Here is a 15360-nt window from a genome sequence, read left to right as displayed (position 1 = left end):
GTGGGTGAGTGAGGGGTGGCTCTCCATTCGCCCGCAAGGCATAATCTGGCCCAAGGGAGGAACCCACTTCTGTAGGCAGTTCTGTTTCCTGAGTCCAGGTGCCCTGGGCCTGGAACCCATATTTGCCACCAGAGTGGCAGCGTTCTTGGGCTGGAAAGCTATCAGGCTGCATCGAGCTCTCATGGGTAGTGGTCTTGCTGAGCACCCCTCATAACTTCCTCATTTGCCACTCGACCAAAAGCATTCTATAGGGCACTTGTCATGGGCCAGGCCCTGGGGGCCAACTATAAGAACGAAATACTCGCTGCCATCACTGAGCCCACATCTGGGGGTAGGAGAAGGGAGGGTGCAACAGATAAACTGACAGGTGATTAAAATTCAACCTGCTAAGGGTGTGGTAAGGGTCTGAGGGGAAGGGAGCTGCAGAAGGACAGCACCAACAGGCTTCCTTTGCACATAAGCAGAGACCACAGCAGAGGGTGCTGGAGTTTGAGAGGAGAGGGTCCTTTCCATACTGAACTCTCAGGGAACATCACAGACACTCCTCTGAAATCTGGAATATTCCACAGGCCCTTGAAGGAGTCAGGGCAGCACTTACTTTCAGCCCCGTGCCAAAAATGAAAAAATACCAGGAAGCTATTGTACCAACTCCAGGCTGCACACAAACCTGCTAATCCTGACCTGGCTCAGAGGTAGGACACCACATACATACGCACACACACCTTCACACACACATGCATGCATACACACATGCACACACTCCTCCTCCCCACCTCAGGTTCTTCTTCCAAAAAAAGCTTCCTCAGATAATGTGGGACATCACTCAGCCTTGAGGTGCTGTGTCTCCAAGGAACATGTGCAGTCCCCACAAAATGGCCCAGAAACAGGGGGGTGTGCAGCTGGGGCTGGCAGGCACTGTGGAGAATGTGTGCCCAATAGCAGAATCAGGGGCCACTTCTCAGAGAACTGGGGAATCACACAGCACCCCGAACAGCTTGCAGTCCATTGTAAAGCAGCCCAGCAAGAGAGTTTGAGCAATGCCCTGGCACAAAACACACCTCTGAGGAAAAAGTCCGGGCACAGGCAGGAGGCTCCTGAGCCCCAGGGCACTTGCTAGGATGGAGGCTGTGGAGATGGTGGTCGACAAGAAGGCCACATTTCCAGGTACTCAAGGGAAAGCCCAGGGCTGCTATCAATGATTTCTTTAAATCATCAAGTCATTTCATCATTAATTAGAAAATGTATTTTAAATTCCCCAAAGCAGGGCTTTAGAAAGTCTTTGGAAAGCACACACTCATTCTTAAGAAGGGCACATGATACATCTTCCACAAAATATTATTCGCATTTTCCTGTTTGGGAAGGAAAATCCTAGGTCCCCTGCCTTCTAGCAACCTGAGGGACAAGCCAGCTCTGGGCATCTGGAATCCCAGGGCCTGGCTCCCGCCACCCCAGGTGAAGGGACGCCTGTGAGCAAACAGTTTACCGGTCTCACCTTTGGCTCTGAAAACTGACAGGTCCCTCTGTTTCTGCAGGAATTTTCCACTCTGTGATTCTAAATTCCTCAGAATTTCTCTAGAGAGGTTTCACAAAATCAGCCCCCCCCCCCCCCGCTCCATAACAGCATACAAGATGGTTGGGTTAAGTTTAATGGACATACAATATTTGAGGTGTGGCGTGAGATGGAGAGAAGAGGCAACACAGAGCCAGAAGCGATGAGCAGGAATGAACGGGCCTCCAGCCTGACGGGCTGGTGTTGGGGCTCTGGCCGCAGGGCCCAGGTCCTGGGCAGGCTTCGAACTGTGTGCAGGAGTCCCTGAGGGGGACAGCTCCAGCCCCGGTCCCGGGTCCCGGAGGCACTTACACTCTCCCTCTTGTACACCGTGCGGATGCAGCTGAGGGTGTTCCCATAGTTGATGCCGGCCTGCAAGCGAGTCTGTGGAGAGATGCAAGGAGGTGAGGGCCCAGGCCAAGAGGGTTCACATCCCCACTGCCCCAGAGAGCATGGGCTTGTGATACTGAGGCTCTTCCTGGCCCAGCCAGGAAGGAGGGCAGGATTTCTGTCCCTGCCAGGCTGGTGCTCTGTCCTCTGCCGACACTGCCTCCTTCAGTGTCCCCTTCAGGCCTTGCTGAGCATGGCAGAAGCACTCTTGGGCTGAGAGAAGAACAAAAGTCTCTTTTTTGTTCAAAAGTAATGTTTGTTGGGGGACATGATCCCCACCTCTTGAGTGCAAGCACTTTCCAGGGCTCTGCCCCATCCGCTGCCCATCATTCTGCCATCCTAAGTATTCCCCGAGTGACCCGCCCTTCGTAGCTCCAGAACCCCTTTCATCTCTCACCGGGATGGTACGCTGGTTGCCTGTGGGTTTCCCCACTGGCTCCTGCTCCCTCTCAGTCCTTGGCCTGCGTCTACATAATAGTCACACTGATCACTTCTGACAAGAGCAGATAGCTATTTACAGCTCACTGGTGGCTTCCCACCAGACTCAGAGTAAACCTCCCACTCTCTACCAGTGTCAAAGAGGCCTGGGTTGGCACCAGGCCTGCCTCTCACCCCTGCATGTCCTTTCCTCCATGCCCCTGTCCTCTGAGCCCACCACGTGGTACATCCCCCAGTCCCTGGTCTTACTTTCCCCTCCCCCACCCTGCCTGAACTCTCCACCAGCTCTTCCTTCCCCCAGAAGGCTCTTCCTTCAGCTCCTGCTTATCCTTTGTGTCTGAGCTTGTCATATCTCTGTTTACTTTGGGTTTATTTGGGCTCCCCCTCTATGGCAGGGCTGTCTCACATTTCCCTCTTGTCCCCATGCTGAGCATGGCCCTGGCACGTAACCCCTTTGAACCGGCTAAATGAGGGACTAGAAGGGAAGACATGGTGTCCTCTATTGGAGGTTGGCTCTTGTGACCAGGGGCATCAGTAGATAGGCATGGGGAGTCTGAGGAGGCTCTTAGAATTGTCAGGGCACCCCCTCTGAGCCTGGTAAGAAGGAACTCCAAGAACCACAGGAGCAGTGACCTCACCCGCCCACCAGAACCCAGGGATCCCTGAGGACTAAGACCCAGAGTGCAGCCTAACACATCACACTAATAGCCTGAACTCAGTGTGTAGACAAGGAGCAAAGACTCTGGCAGAACACATATCATAAAGGTGATGGTCTCTGAGGTGAAAATCACAGGAAATGTTTTTTCTGCCCTGAATGGTGTTTCATGTCTGACTTTCTTACGATAGACAAGGGTTACCTTCATTATTTTCAATTTACATTATTAAAAAAAAATAATAAGTATACAACTAATATGGGAATAAATTTTCTTAGTATAAAAAAAAATTCAACATTCTCCCTCCTCAGTCCACCCTGCCCCCCTGCCTGAGCTAACCAGCATGGCTAACAGTGTGGCTACAAGCTTGATAGGCATTCTTCTCCATGGGCTTAGAGACCCCTACGGCCGTGGAAAATCCACAGCACTCTCACAGGCAGGACAGGTAAATGGTAGTGTATGTTTTATAAGTGTTATTTTCATAATCAAAGAAATGTAGCCGGTGACTCATCCAACCAGTACGATTGAATGCCTGTTTTCCAACAGCCACTGTTCCACTCTCAGGAGACTTTCAGCAGTAGAGGAAACCAACTTCCTGGCCTTGTGGAACTTAGAACTAAGTGGGGATGGGGAGAAAAAAGAGTCAATAGTAGGTAATTCCCAAGCAAATATCTATGTCTGCTGAGGACAAGTACCATGGCAAAAAACAGACCTGGGTGTCAGAAGTGTGGGCTGATTGAGGGAAAATGCAGTATTTAACTTCTGGAGGTCAAGACATGGGGAAGGCACAGAGAGATGAGAAGCAGGCTCACACAAATGGGCAGATCCACAGAGCTCTACCTTGGGGTGAGGTATCCCCAACCAGGACAAGAATGTAGGCGAGGAGACTTGAGCACAGGCCTCCCTCTTTCCCTTATTTAAGGCTGGTGTGGGGGTAATACTCTCCACTGGCCCCAGTGTGGGCAGGGCTGCCTCTGGGGACTGAATTCCCAAGAAGGTTCAAGTTCCACTGAAAAGCTCAAGGGCCCCAGTTACTCAAGCAAATCGTACATGAGGAAGCTCAACCTAGGAGTCAATCCCAGGTCACAGAGGAGTTTTAAAACCATGGAGCAAGGGTCTCCCAGCCCTACTGAGCCCTTGGGAAGGCTGCCACGGAGGCCAGGTGCATGGCACACGCCTCTGGGGCCTCGGCTCCAACAGAGGCTGGAATTTAGTTGCAACAATTGCGTTCTTGGGGAAGTACGGGGCCTCTTCCAGAGCTTACCTCACAGAATCCCACAAATGCCATGCAGCCTGGACACTCTCCCCGTTTTACAGATGGAGAAAGCTAACTTCTTGTATTAGTTCTCCTACTGCTGCCATAACAAATTATGACCAATTTGGCGGCTTGCCACATGTATATTTCATTCCCTTACCAGTTTGCTGCTGGTCTAAAGGCAGCTGAGCCCCGATCAGGAAGTCCTGGGCATACTGCATCAGGCATACACCCCAAATGCACCAGCTGGGCCAAGAGGCATCTGAGAATCTGGATCCCAGCTTCAGGGCCACTGTGCAGCCAGGGGCTGGCCCTCCCACCAGTGATGGGGCAGTCATGGGCAGGAAAAGAGCCTCCGACCTAGGTTAGCAGCACAGGAGTTTTTAGCTTGGGTCTTCCCACGGCAAGCTCTGGGACCTCAGAGAAGTCCCAAGGCACTCGCAACACAAGACAAGCTTGTGTGTTCATCAGGATGGCAACGGTTCACTCATGACTCTGCCACAGGGACGATCTTCACAAAGGCCCTGCTGGTAGATGCTCTTTGCCCATTTTTCAGATGACGAAAGCAAGGCTCGGGGAGGTAAAGTGCTGCACCCTGGTCACAGGAGAGTAGGTGGGCAGGCTGAGAATGCACTCCAGATTATTTCAACTCTAAAGCTCTTGCCTGGACCTTTCTAAGACAGGGACTGCAGAGAAAATGTAAGCCAGAAGAAAGGAAGGAAGGAGCATGTTCTGGGGAGTAACAAGGGCCCTGGGCCACATCCCTGGGCTGAGCCCAGGCCAGCCATACTTATAAGCTGGCATCACCAGACTGGTACCCTGCCCAGGGAGATTCTCAGGCTGGGCAGAGACTGGATTTGATGTATCAGGAAGGGTTCCCTCAGAGACTCCAGGGGCAGAGAGGATAGGAGGAGGAGCACTCCAGCCTCTTCAGGTGGCCAGACTTGCCTCTGTGGGGAGAGGGCACCTTCAACAAGCCCCTGGCCTGGCGAGGGGTAAGAGAAGGATGCTCTACCAGAGAGACACAAGAGGCAGCTTGTGCCAGGAATGTAGCTGGAAGGCAGGGACTGGATTTGCCTGGTCTACCACTGATGCCTTGCTATCCCCATACCGTCTACACACAGAACATGTCCAGTATGCGAAAGTATGAGAAAAAGCAAGGCCCATATGGGGCTGATCCCCATCAAGAAGAAAGCAGGCCTAGGCTCTGACCTAGGAGGGGCCCGCTGTCAGAGAGGGAGGAAGACAGGGCAGGGGGTGGAGGGGAGGCGGGTTGTGATCGTAGCAGCCATTTGGCGAGAGCCAGAGCAGCTTGTCTTAGCGCACAATCCAGGCAACGTTTTAGATAAGACTGTGCAAGTAAAGGGTGAGAAGGCACTATTTGAGACCATGCCCCAAGATATGGCTCTGTAGTCCTGTTCACCACAGAGGACAGGGGGCAGCGACGGGGGGTGGCGTCAAAGAATATCCCTTTGTAGAGCGCCTCACTCCCTCACTCCTGAATACTTTGACACCTGGAATGACCTCAGGCAAGCCCTTTGCCCTTCCTGGGCCAGCTTCTCCGTCTGTAGAACAAGGGGTGTGGATGAGCTCCATGCCAGAAGGCCGTGCTGGGTCCTCAAACCTCCCCCACTTCCTGGAGTTATAATGGTTCCCTATTCCCAACCCAAGTCCACAGCCCTGCTCTGACAGTGAAGGCCTCCCAGGATGGAGTGCTGACCCACCTTTCCTGGTTTCTGATCTAGAGCAGCTTTTGCAAACCTGCTGCATCGGCCAAACTGGCCATGCTGGCTTTTCCCAAACGTGGCCTGCACATGGTGTCCTTACCTCAGTGTCTTAGCTCTAGCCTGGAGTATCTGTTCTCATAACCTGAAACCCAACCTTAAATTCCGGACTCAGCTGCTACCTCACGCCTGAAGCCTTTCTTGTTCCTTAGTTGCACAGAGACTGGCAGTGGATGCTTAGCATTGCCTTGGCTCCCTCCCTCACAGCCCATGAGAAGCTGGAGGCAGGTATGCAACATTCACAAAAACAAAATCACTGCCAAGTAACCAGAGGAGAGCAAGGATTCCAAACCAGTCCTCCCAGCACTCCACCCCACCCCCACCCCCAGGGTTGGCATAGAGAATCTGCCTTGGGCTGGAGACTGTCTTGGGATCAGCAAAGGCAGACACATTCCTGGAGACAGACTCACTCCAGGCCGCTTTCCAAGAGTAAAGGCAAACATGGCTGCTGTACCTTGACTGTGTCTAGAGGGTGGCCAACGATGACACTGGCTGCACCTGTTGATCAAAGAAGAAGAAGAGCTGGTCACTGACCCCTGGATTCCTCACATGTACCAGTTGGTTCTTGGGATAAGACAAACAGCTCGGGCACTCACATTCACTCATTCAGTCAATGCCCAGTTACCAGAGCCTCCCCTGACCCACTGCAATGTGCTAGGCACTGGCCCAGTCACTGAGGAAGGCAGAGAAAATGAAGTAAAACCTGGGCCCTGCCTCAAGAAACAAGCACCCCCAACAAAGGGCAGTGAAGTTGCTGGGACAACTGGTGATCCACATGCTTAAGAATGAAGCTAGACCCCTACCTCATGCCATATACAAAAACAAACTCAAGGGAGACTAAAGACCTTAATGGAAGCATTGAAACTATAAAAATCATTTGCTGAAACACAGGGGGAAAAACTTCATGGTCTTAGATTGGCAACAGATCCTTAGATAGAACACCAAAAGCACAAGTCACAAAAGAAAAAATAAATTGTATGTCACACAAATTAAAACTTTGTGTGCAGCAAAGGACACTATTAAGAAGGTGAAGACAAGTTATAGAATGGGGAGAAATATCTGCAAATCATATATGTGATAAGGGTATTGTATCCAGAATTTATACAAAATACTTAAAACTAAAGAAAAAAAAATAAGTATTTTTTTAAATGTAGGCTTCATGCCCAACACGAGGCTTGAACTCACAACCCTGAGATCCCAAGAGTCTCACATTCCACTAACTGAGCCATCCAGGTGTGCCTCCCCATTCTTTTTTTTTTTTTTTTTTTAAAGCAAAGGATGGGAAGAGACATTTCTCCAAAGAAAATATACACATGGCCAAGGTGTACATGAAAAGATGTCTAAAACCATTAGACATTAGGGAAATGCAAATCAACATCACAGGGAGATTCCCCTTCATACCCATTAGAATGGCTACAATTATTTGTTTGTTATTGGTTTTTTTTTTGTTTTTTTTTTCTTAAAGGCAAACAGTAAGTGTTGGTGAGGATATAGAGAGACTGGAACTCTTGCTCATTCCTGGTGGGAGTGTAAAATGTTGCAGCCACTGTGACAACGGTTTGTCATTTCTTCAAGAAGTGGAACAAAGAATTACAATATGACGCAGCAATTCCACTCCTAGATAGAGAGCTAAAAGATCGGACCACGGGCACTGGAACAAGTACATGAACACACATATTCACAGCAGCACTATTCGCAATGGCCAAAAGGTGGAAACAGCCCAAATGTCCATTAGTACATGAGTGGGTAAATGCAATGTGATGCTGTAAATCCTTGCAATGAATCCTGTTGAACATCAACGGAAATGAAGTGCCGATGCCCTTACAGTGTGGAGGAAGGGTACAAGAGTCCAGACGCAGAAGGTCCCAGAGTGTCTGATTCCATCTACTCTAATTATCCAGAACAGGCAAACCCACAGAGACAGAAAGCTGGTTAGGGGTTGTCAGGGCTTGAAGAGAGGGGAAATAGGAGTGACTATTTGATGGATCCAGAGACTTCTTTGGGCAGGAGGAAAACTTGAAACTAGACAGAGCTGACAGGTGCACAACACCATGAATGCACTAAATGCCACTGAATCGGATGCTTGAAAATGATTATTTCTAGGTTATGTGATTTGTGCCTCAAAAGGGGGGGTGTGTGAAGAGAAAACATGGAAACGTTTTAGTTACCTATAGTTCAGTTTACTTCACTTTCTTTAGACCTCACTTTTAGCAGGTGTTGGTGGGAGTCATATTAGCACCTACCTCATGATTCCATTGCAAGAATGAAATGAGCCAATGAAGGTCAAGTACCAGCAGAGTTCTGGCTCTAATAGGCTGTCACTATCCACTTTTAGTTGTTTTTTTAAAATTTGTTTTTTTTTTTTAATGTTTTTGTTTTTAAGAAGGCTTCTCTGACATGGTGATGGAATCTCTGGATTTTTCTTCTCACAGAAAAATGCCCATCTGTGCACACAGTTGCAAAGGCCTGAACAAATTCCCTGCCATGCTGATGAGGAGTGAAGCCTTTCTGTCTGCAGGGGTGATTTAACCAGGTAAGGCAGTCCTGGAATATGAGATGGGTAGAGGGGCAGAGGAAAAAGCTAACCCCAGAACAGACATGGGCTCTGTCTAGAACCTCCAGACCCTTCTCAGTCCCTCCTTCCCACAGAAGTGGGCGCAGGCAGAAAGGTGAGAGGCAGAAGGAAATGAGTATTCATTCTACAGGAGCCCCTCCCAGCAGGGAAGAGAGGACTTCTGGTCTCCAGATTCTAGTTGCTTCACTATGAGCATCCCTTAGCCCAGGAAAGCAGCCTCCGAGCCCACCTAGGACATGTATCTCCCTGGTATCTCCCTGGTCATTCATTAGCCCATGCATCTGAAAGCAGGGAATACAAAGATCAGAAATGGGACCATCAGGTCAGTGGTTTCCAGACCTTAGGGCCTCACAGACCAGTAAAACTTCCAACAAAATGTAAAGGATGTCATGGTGGGATTTTATCCTGCAAGTTCATTAAGAAAGAACACAGCTAGAGAGGAGTACAGGGGTTAGGATTGCCCTCGTACCAGGCTGTGTAGGTTGGATTCCAGGGCTCCAGCTAGATGCATGGCCTTGGGCAAATCACTGAATGTCTCTATGCACCCATTTTCTTGTTGGTAACATGAGGATGTAATAATGGTAGCTACCTCACTGGGGCTACAAAGAAATATACACCAATAGACATGAGACCATATACTGTCTGATTCAATTTGCATAAAATGCCAAGAAAAGGCTAATTTATCAAGCCAGAAAGTAGATTCAGAAAGTTGCCCAGAGGGAGAAGGAGGGCACGGAATTTAACTGTGAATGGGCATTAAGGATCTTACTGGGGAAGAAAATGTGCTAGAATGAATTTATGGTAACTGCCGCACCACTGGTAAGGTTGCTAAAAATCACCGAATTGTATACAAAATTGATGCATAAAATAACCTCAGAGAAGTCATTTTAAAATTACCTGTGGCACTTCAACAGCACCTGCTATTGACTTAGCATTCAGGTATGATCCTCATCCTCACTCCACGGAAACAAGAAACCCCCAAATCAAAAGACAACAACAAAATGATAACATCAACTCGCAGAATAAAGGACAATCCACTATTTACTGTGTGACCTGGGGAGGGTCCCAGGATCATCAGAGACCTGGAGCTACTCGGACAGCTTTACCCTCAAATCCAGCCAGGGACAGCCCTTCTGAAGTTCGTCTGGCTATGCAAGCGGACAGCCTTAAGTAGGGACGGCTCTCCCCCAGAATAGCTGACAGTTGTTCAAAGAGGGCCCGAATAGGGCCAGTGGGCCCCTGGGTAGCACCCCTGACCCCATGGTGAGGTTAGAAGAGGGAGGTCTAGAAAGCCTGTACAAAAGAACTGCTTATAGTGAAAGGGACCTCCTGTGTTCATGACAGCAAGAAGCAGGGGCCCTGCAGCGGTGTGCTGGGGGACAAAGGCAGGAGGAACCATCAGAAAGGGATCCTGGAATGCTATCTGGTCTGTTGTTCTTTTTATCTGTTTCATTTTCATTTTCCTATAAATCTCCTGGTCCCCATTTCCAGAACACTTGGTGAGGCACAAACACACTAATTTATAGCCTCTGCCTCAGCACCTCAGGTTTTTGGTTTTGTTTTTGCTTTTGACTTTGGGTGGAGGTTGCAATTGCCAACATCCCTTTTTCGGGGATCCTCTTAGAATGGGCCAAAAGAAAGATAACCTTCTACAGTAAGTGCTAGTGCTTCTCATCCCCTCCCTGGGCCCCATCCATAGCTGATAAAAGGAGAGAAATAAACCTACTGTAAAGAGATGATCAGAGAAGCAAGGAAATGCAGGCAACTCTTGCCCAAGCAAACCCATCCCGGGCCCAGCAGACACTGGCTCCAGGAGCGGCTCCAAAGGAAAAATGGCTCTAAGACTGCCGGGAGGAGAAACCGGACAGTCAGTGGATAAAAGCTGAAAACTGGAAGGGTTCCTCCTATCTGGCAATGGGCACCTGCAGCCAGGCGCTGGGCCCCCGAGACACTGCGCCCGCACCCTTCAGCCAGGGCGCCCTCTAGGGCCAGCCAGATCGCGAAGCCGGGCTCCCCATCCCGCGCCCGGGACAACCGCCACCCTCACCCAGAAGTTCTTGCAGCTGTGTCCTCAAACTCGGGCGCACACCCGGTCTCCGAAGGGTGTGTGCGCGCCGGGCACTCCATTGGCTGTCGGCTTCGACGGCAGGTTTAAAAGTTACCAGAGACAGTCCTCGGGATCCTCACTTTGAGGCAAAGCCGCAGCTCAGGGGGAACCTGCGACGCTGGCGGGGCAGCGGGCGAGGGACAGCAGGCGAGGGACAGCGAGGCCAGCAGGCGCGGGGCGGTGGAGCACTCCGGGAGCAGGCGGCGAGCACGGTGTGCGCCGGGTGGAGTCGCAGGGGTGCGGGGCGCCCAGACGTATCACCGCACGGTCTGTAAACTCGGCCGGGTCTCTGGTTTTCTCCCCGGCCCGGACGTATCCTGCAAGCACACTCACCTCCCGGAGGTTCCCTCCCATCCAGGCTGGGGCTCACCTCCGATCCAGCCCGCCGCGAAGTCCTCCAGCTGGAAGCTGCCCATGGCCGGAGCCGCGGCTCTTCGCACTCCCAGAGCCTGGTTGGTGCCCAGTCAGAGGCCGCGGCGCATGCCCCGCCGGCCCGCGTGTCGGGGGAGGAGGTGGGGAGACTGGAGCGCACCCCAGGACCTCCCGCAAGCCCTGACTCGGAGCTGCGAGGCGGATCAGTAGCCGCGCTCACCTCTCCAAGCGCCCGCCGCCGCGGCTAGTACGCCCCCAGCGGACCTTAAAGGCGCAGCACCTCGCCGCTCCCGGACACTGGGTCCGGTGCGCGGGGTATTCCCTCAGTGTCCCCTTCTCCATCGTCCATGCCGGGCCACCTCACACCCTCCACGCCTGGAGGTGAAGATGCCGGCCCTGCCTTGTTCACACTTTCCCCCCGAGACACTGCAAGAGATGTCAGGGACAGTTTTGCAAAATTCATTAGAGGTGGAAAGGGAGGCTTTATCCCAAGTCTAGAAGAACGTGATCACAAACACCAGGAGGTGATAGGATCATTTATTTTATTTTATTTTATTTTATTTTATTTTTTATAAACATATATTTTTATCCCCAGGGGTACAGGTCTGTGAATCACCAGGTTTACACACTTCACAGCACTCACCAAAGCACATACCCTCCCCAATGTCCATAATCCCACCCCCTTCTCCCAAACCCCCTCCCCCCAGCAACCCTCAGTTTGTTTTGTGGGATTAAGAGTCACTTATGGTTTGTCTCCCTCCCAATCCCATCTTGTTTCATTTATTCTTCTCCTACCCACTTAAGCCCCCATGTTGCATGATAGGATCATTTAAACCAGTGCTGGAGGACTTCTAACTGCGCAGGGAGCAGCTTAGCCCCAAGTCCTTAGTTTTCCGAGGAGCTGATTGAAAGCTAGGAGACAGTTCCGCTGTGAAAGACACAGGACACAATTTTGCAGGCCCTTTTTGGAGGTCAAGGACTCTTCCACGGCCACACCCTCCACACCCCTCTGGCTAGTCCCAGGCTGCAGAACCCTATCTATTCAAGAATAAAGAGTGTGTGGAAAGCACCTAGCCCCAAGTTAGACTCAAGTCAGCTCAAAATAAATACTTGCTATCTGGATGTCTTCAGGCCAGAGTCTGTGCCCAGGGCCTTGTGCATGGTTCCACTCCTCATGGTTCCTCCTCCTCACAGCAGCTGGGAGCAGGTATTAGGGTCACCCCCGCTATGGGTCAGTTCTGTGTGTCTGCCTGGCCTCCCAGCAGAACCCAGCGATTCCATCAAACACTAACCTAGGTGTCGCTGTGGAGGTATTTCTATAGATGAAGTTAACATCCCAAACCAGGTGACTTTAAGTAAGTATGGGAGCCTATCTCTGATAATCTGAGTGGGTCCCACCCAATTCGTTGAAAGGCCTTAAAAAGCAAAATGGAGAGGCACCTGCCTGGCTCAGTGGGAAGAGCATGAGACTCTTGATCTTGGGTCTGGAGTTTAAGCCCCTGTTAGGTGTAGAGATTATTTTAATTAATTAATTGATTGATTGATTGATTGATTTAATTAGTGGCACCTGGAGGCTCAGTCGGTTAAGCCACTGCCTTTGGCTCAGGCCATGATCCCAGGGTCCTGAGGTTGAGCCCCACATCACACTCCGTACTCAGTGGGGAGCCTTCCACTCTGCTGGAACCCCTTGTTTGTGTTCCCTCATTTACGCACTCTTTCCCTCTCTCTCAAAAAAGTTAATATTAATTTTTTTCATTAAAAAAATTTTTTTTAAAGAGGAAAATGGAAGCTTCCCTGAGGAAAAAGAAATTTTGCCTGTGGAATGCAGTGTCAGCTCCTGCCTGAATATCTCCAGCTTTCCAGCCTGTGCTCCAGATTTCAGACTTCCTAGCTAGACCCCACACTTAAGGTAACATATATACGTCCCCTGCTGATTACTGCCCCAGTGGAACCCTGTGTGCACCTGACACGGCTCTGACATCACTGATTCCAATCAGCCGTGGGCTTTCTCTTCTGTCTCCCAGCCCCAGGAGCTGATGCTTACTGCCTTCTCAATCATGTCCCATGCAAGCAAACACCTGGACATTCAGGGTCGTGTCAGCTTTTCAGATAGAGCTTTCCAGGGGCCAAGCTCCCCTCAGATCCAGGCTCAGCCTACACTGTGTGCTCTGGGCCACCCAGGAAGGTTGAGAGGTTTTCCTCTGTCCCTCAAATATCTTCTCTGCAGGTAGGCTCTGCACCCAGCCAGAACCCAGCTGGAGGTCCATGCTCATTGGGGCAGGTAGCCTGGCTATGTGGAGGTGCTTATGGTGCAGTGGGAGTTCCCTGACCTCCTTCCAAGGAGGAAAGTGATTTGATGCTGGTTTCCAGCAGGATACGAGCCCTGGCACCCCTCACGGTGAAGGTATGGTCTAGAAGGGGCCTCTTCTGGGTCTGCTCTTTATCCTGCTAGCACGTCTATGTCACCTCCTCCAGTCCATCATGCAATAGCCACCCAGGCCTCCTTCTTCCAAAGCAAGACAAAGTCTGGCCACTGAGGCTTGCTTGATAAGGGCCAAGAAGCCTGCTGAGGAGTCAGGGCCCACCATGAGTATTGACCCCCAAGCTGTGCCCTACCTACCAGGCCTGAGCTATGTGCCAGAACAGTTCCAAGACATGAATGGTCTCCCAAGATGGGCCTTTTTGTGGGTTCAGCACTGAACAAGTCAATAGGTGGAGAGGCCCACTGTCTCAGAGGACCACCAGACCAATTGTTGTTCCTCAGTCCTGTGTCAGCAGTAACTGGAAGGTCCTGAGTTGGCAGGCAGTGGCTCTGAAAGCTACTGCTTAAACTGCTAATGAGTGCAGCAGAATGGAAGGAGTGGGCTCTTTTCCAGAATCAACCACTGTGTTCCATTCCCAGAGGAGTGCCATAAATCTACCCATGAGGCACATCACCCGACAGGGAGGGGGAGGACCCAGGTTCAATGGCAGTCACGGGGCTGGCCTAGAGCAAGCCAGACCACTAGGCTGGGGACCTGGCAGAAGGCTCACTCTTGAGTAGTGGGTCTGGTCTGTGGCTGACTTCTGGTTTCCCTGCTTGGGAGCATTTGGAATGCTACCATGCACATTTATATTCTACCCTTGCAAGAGAGAGGTTTTGGAAACTGAGGCACAGAGAGATCAACTCCCTGGGTTGCTAGGGCCAGAGAAGTCCCCATTTCCTTTCTCCCTCAACTCTTCCCAAGAGGTACCCTCCTGGAGCGTTTCCTGCTGCTGTGGGGTATGCACGTGGGATGTGCTGCTAACACCTGACAACCAGCGGCCCACTTCCTACCTCTCGTTTGCCTTTTCAGGTGATGACTTTCCTGAACACCTACTATGGGCCTGTCTCCACTCTTGGGAGCTGTCAGAGAGGAGGCAGTCTGAGTTGCTCATAGGAGGGCAACGGTGAGAGCCCTGGGGAGGGAGCTGTGTGCCAGGCAGCTGTCAGGGAAGCCTCCAGGCTTCCTCTCTGGGCTACACCCAGTCTATCCAGCCTTAAGGCTCTGCCTCCTCAAGGCTCTCTAGGCCAAGCCCTCCCCTCCCACCCCCTGACCCCTGCACCTGCCATGCCTGAGCCACACATGCCTGAGCCACACAGTCCTGAGCCAGCTGCTCCTGCCTCACGGTCTGTGGCTGTGACCCTGCCTCCTGCTCTCTTCCCTTCTGGAAGCCCAGCCCTGCTCAGCTTTCTCCCCTTCTCTGCTGTTCTGCTCTCCCTCCTTGGTGCTTCCACCCCCGTGGAACATGTGTGCACAGTCATATGTGGAAAGCAGGTGGGGTTTAGAGGACCTCCATGAGGTCCTCAGGACCCTCATCAACACCCTGGCCCAACCATGTCCGCATCTCTCCACTCACAAGCTCCACATCTCATCTCCCACTCAGACCTCACACCTTTCTTTACCCAACACCTCTACCTGGGTAGCCCCATGTCATCTCTGATGTGACATGTCCTTTGATGAGCTATGTAACTCCCCAAGTATTCCTATTTTCCCGAGTATTCCTCTTTTCCCACCCAGCCAGTCACCCAAGCCAGACCCTGGGTGTTGTCTCTGATTCCTCTTTCTGCCCCAGGCCTCTTCCCAACAGCCATCTCCTCCTTGGCGCTGACGCTCAGCCCTTTCTGGCCTCTCCCTATGTGGCTGATCCCAGGCCTGTGCCACTGCCTGCCTAGATGAGGGTGACAGAGGCCCTCTGCCCCATCCCCTGTCTAGCC

General features: G+C 51.4%; 1 protein-coding gene across 9 annotated transcripts in view; it reads right to left on the bottom strand.

Moving 5' to 3' along the window:
• SLC25A48 (solute carrier family 25 member 48) overlaps positions 1–15360 on the bottom strand; it is a 198019-nt gene that overhangs the window by 29124 nt on the left and 153535 nt on the right. For 3 of the 9 annotated variants that reach the window (XR_009353917.1, XR_009353918.1, XR_009353914.1), the window contains exons 1-3: positions 11122–11369; positions 6524–6567; positions 1862–1933 (exon numbers count right to left, since the gene is read on the bottom strand). Coding sequence is in view for 3 of the 9 variants with exons in the window: in XM_059174629.1 (XP_059030612.1) it covers positions 1862–1933; positions 6524–6567; positions 11122–11167 (162 nt within the window). In the remaining 6 variants the exon portion in view is untranslated. Of the gene's footprint in view, positions 1–1861; positions 1934–6523; positions 6568–11121; positions 11370–15360 lie in introns of those variants that run through there. The other 6 variants (XR_009353915.1, XM_059174629.1, XM_059174630.1 and 3 more) reach the window with 3 other exon arrangements.

The sequence above is a fragment of the Mustela lutreola genome, chromosome 5, assembly GCF_030435805.1.
Source record: "Mustela lutreola isolate mMusLut2 chromosome 5, mMusLut2.pri, whole genome shotgun sequence".
Classification (NCBI taxonomy): domain Eukaryota; kingdom Metazoa; phylum Chordata; class Mammalia; order Carnivora; family Mustelidae; genus Mustela; species Mustela lutreola.
Note: the sequence above shows the minus strand (reverse complement) of the source record. Positions and strands in the feature narration are given on the sequence as shown.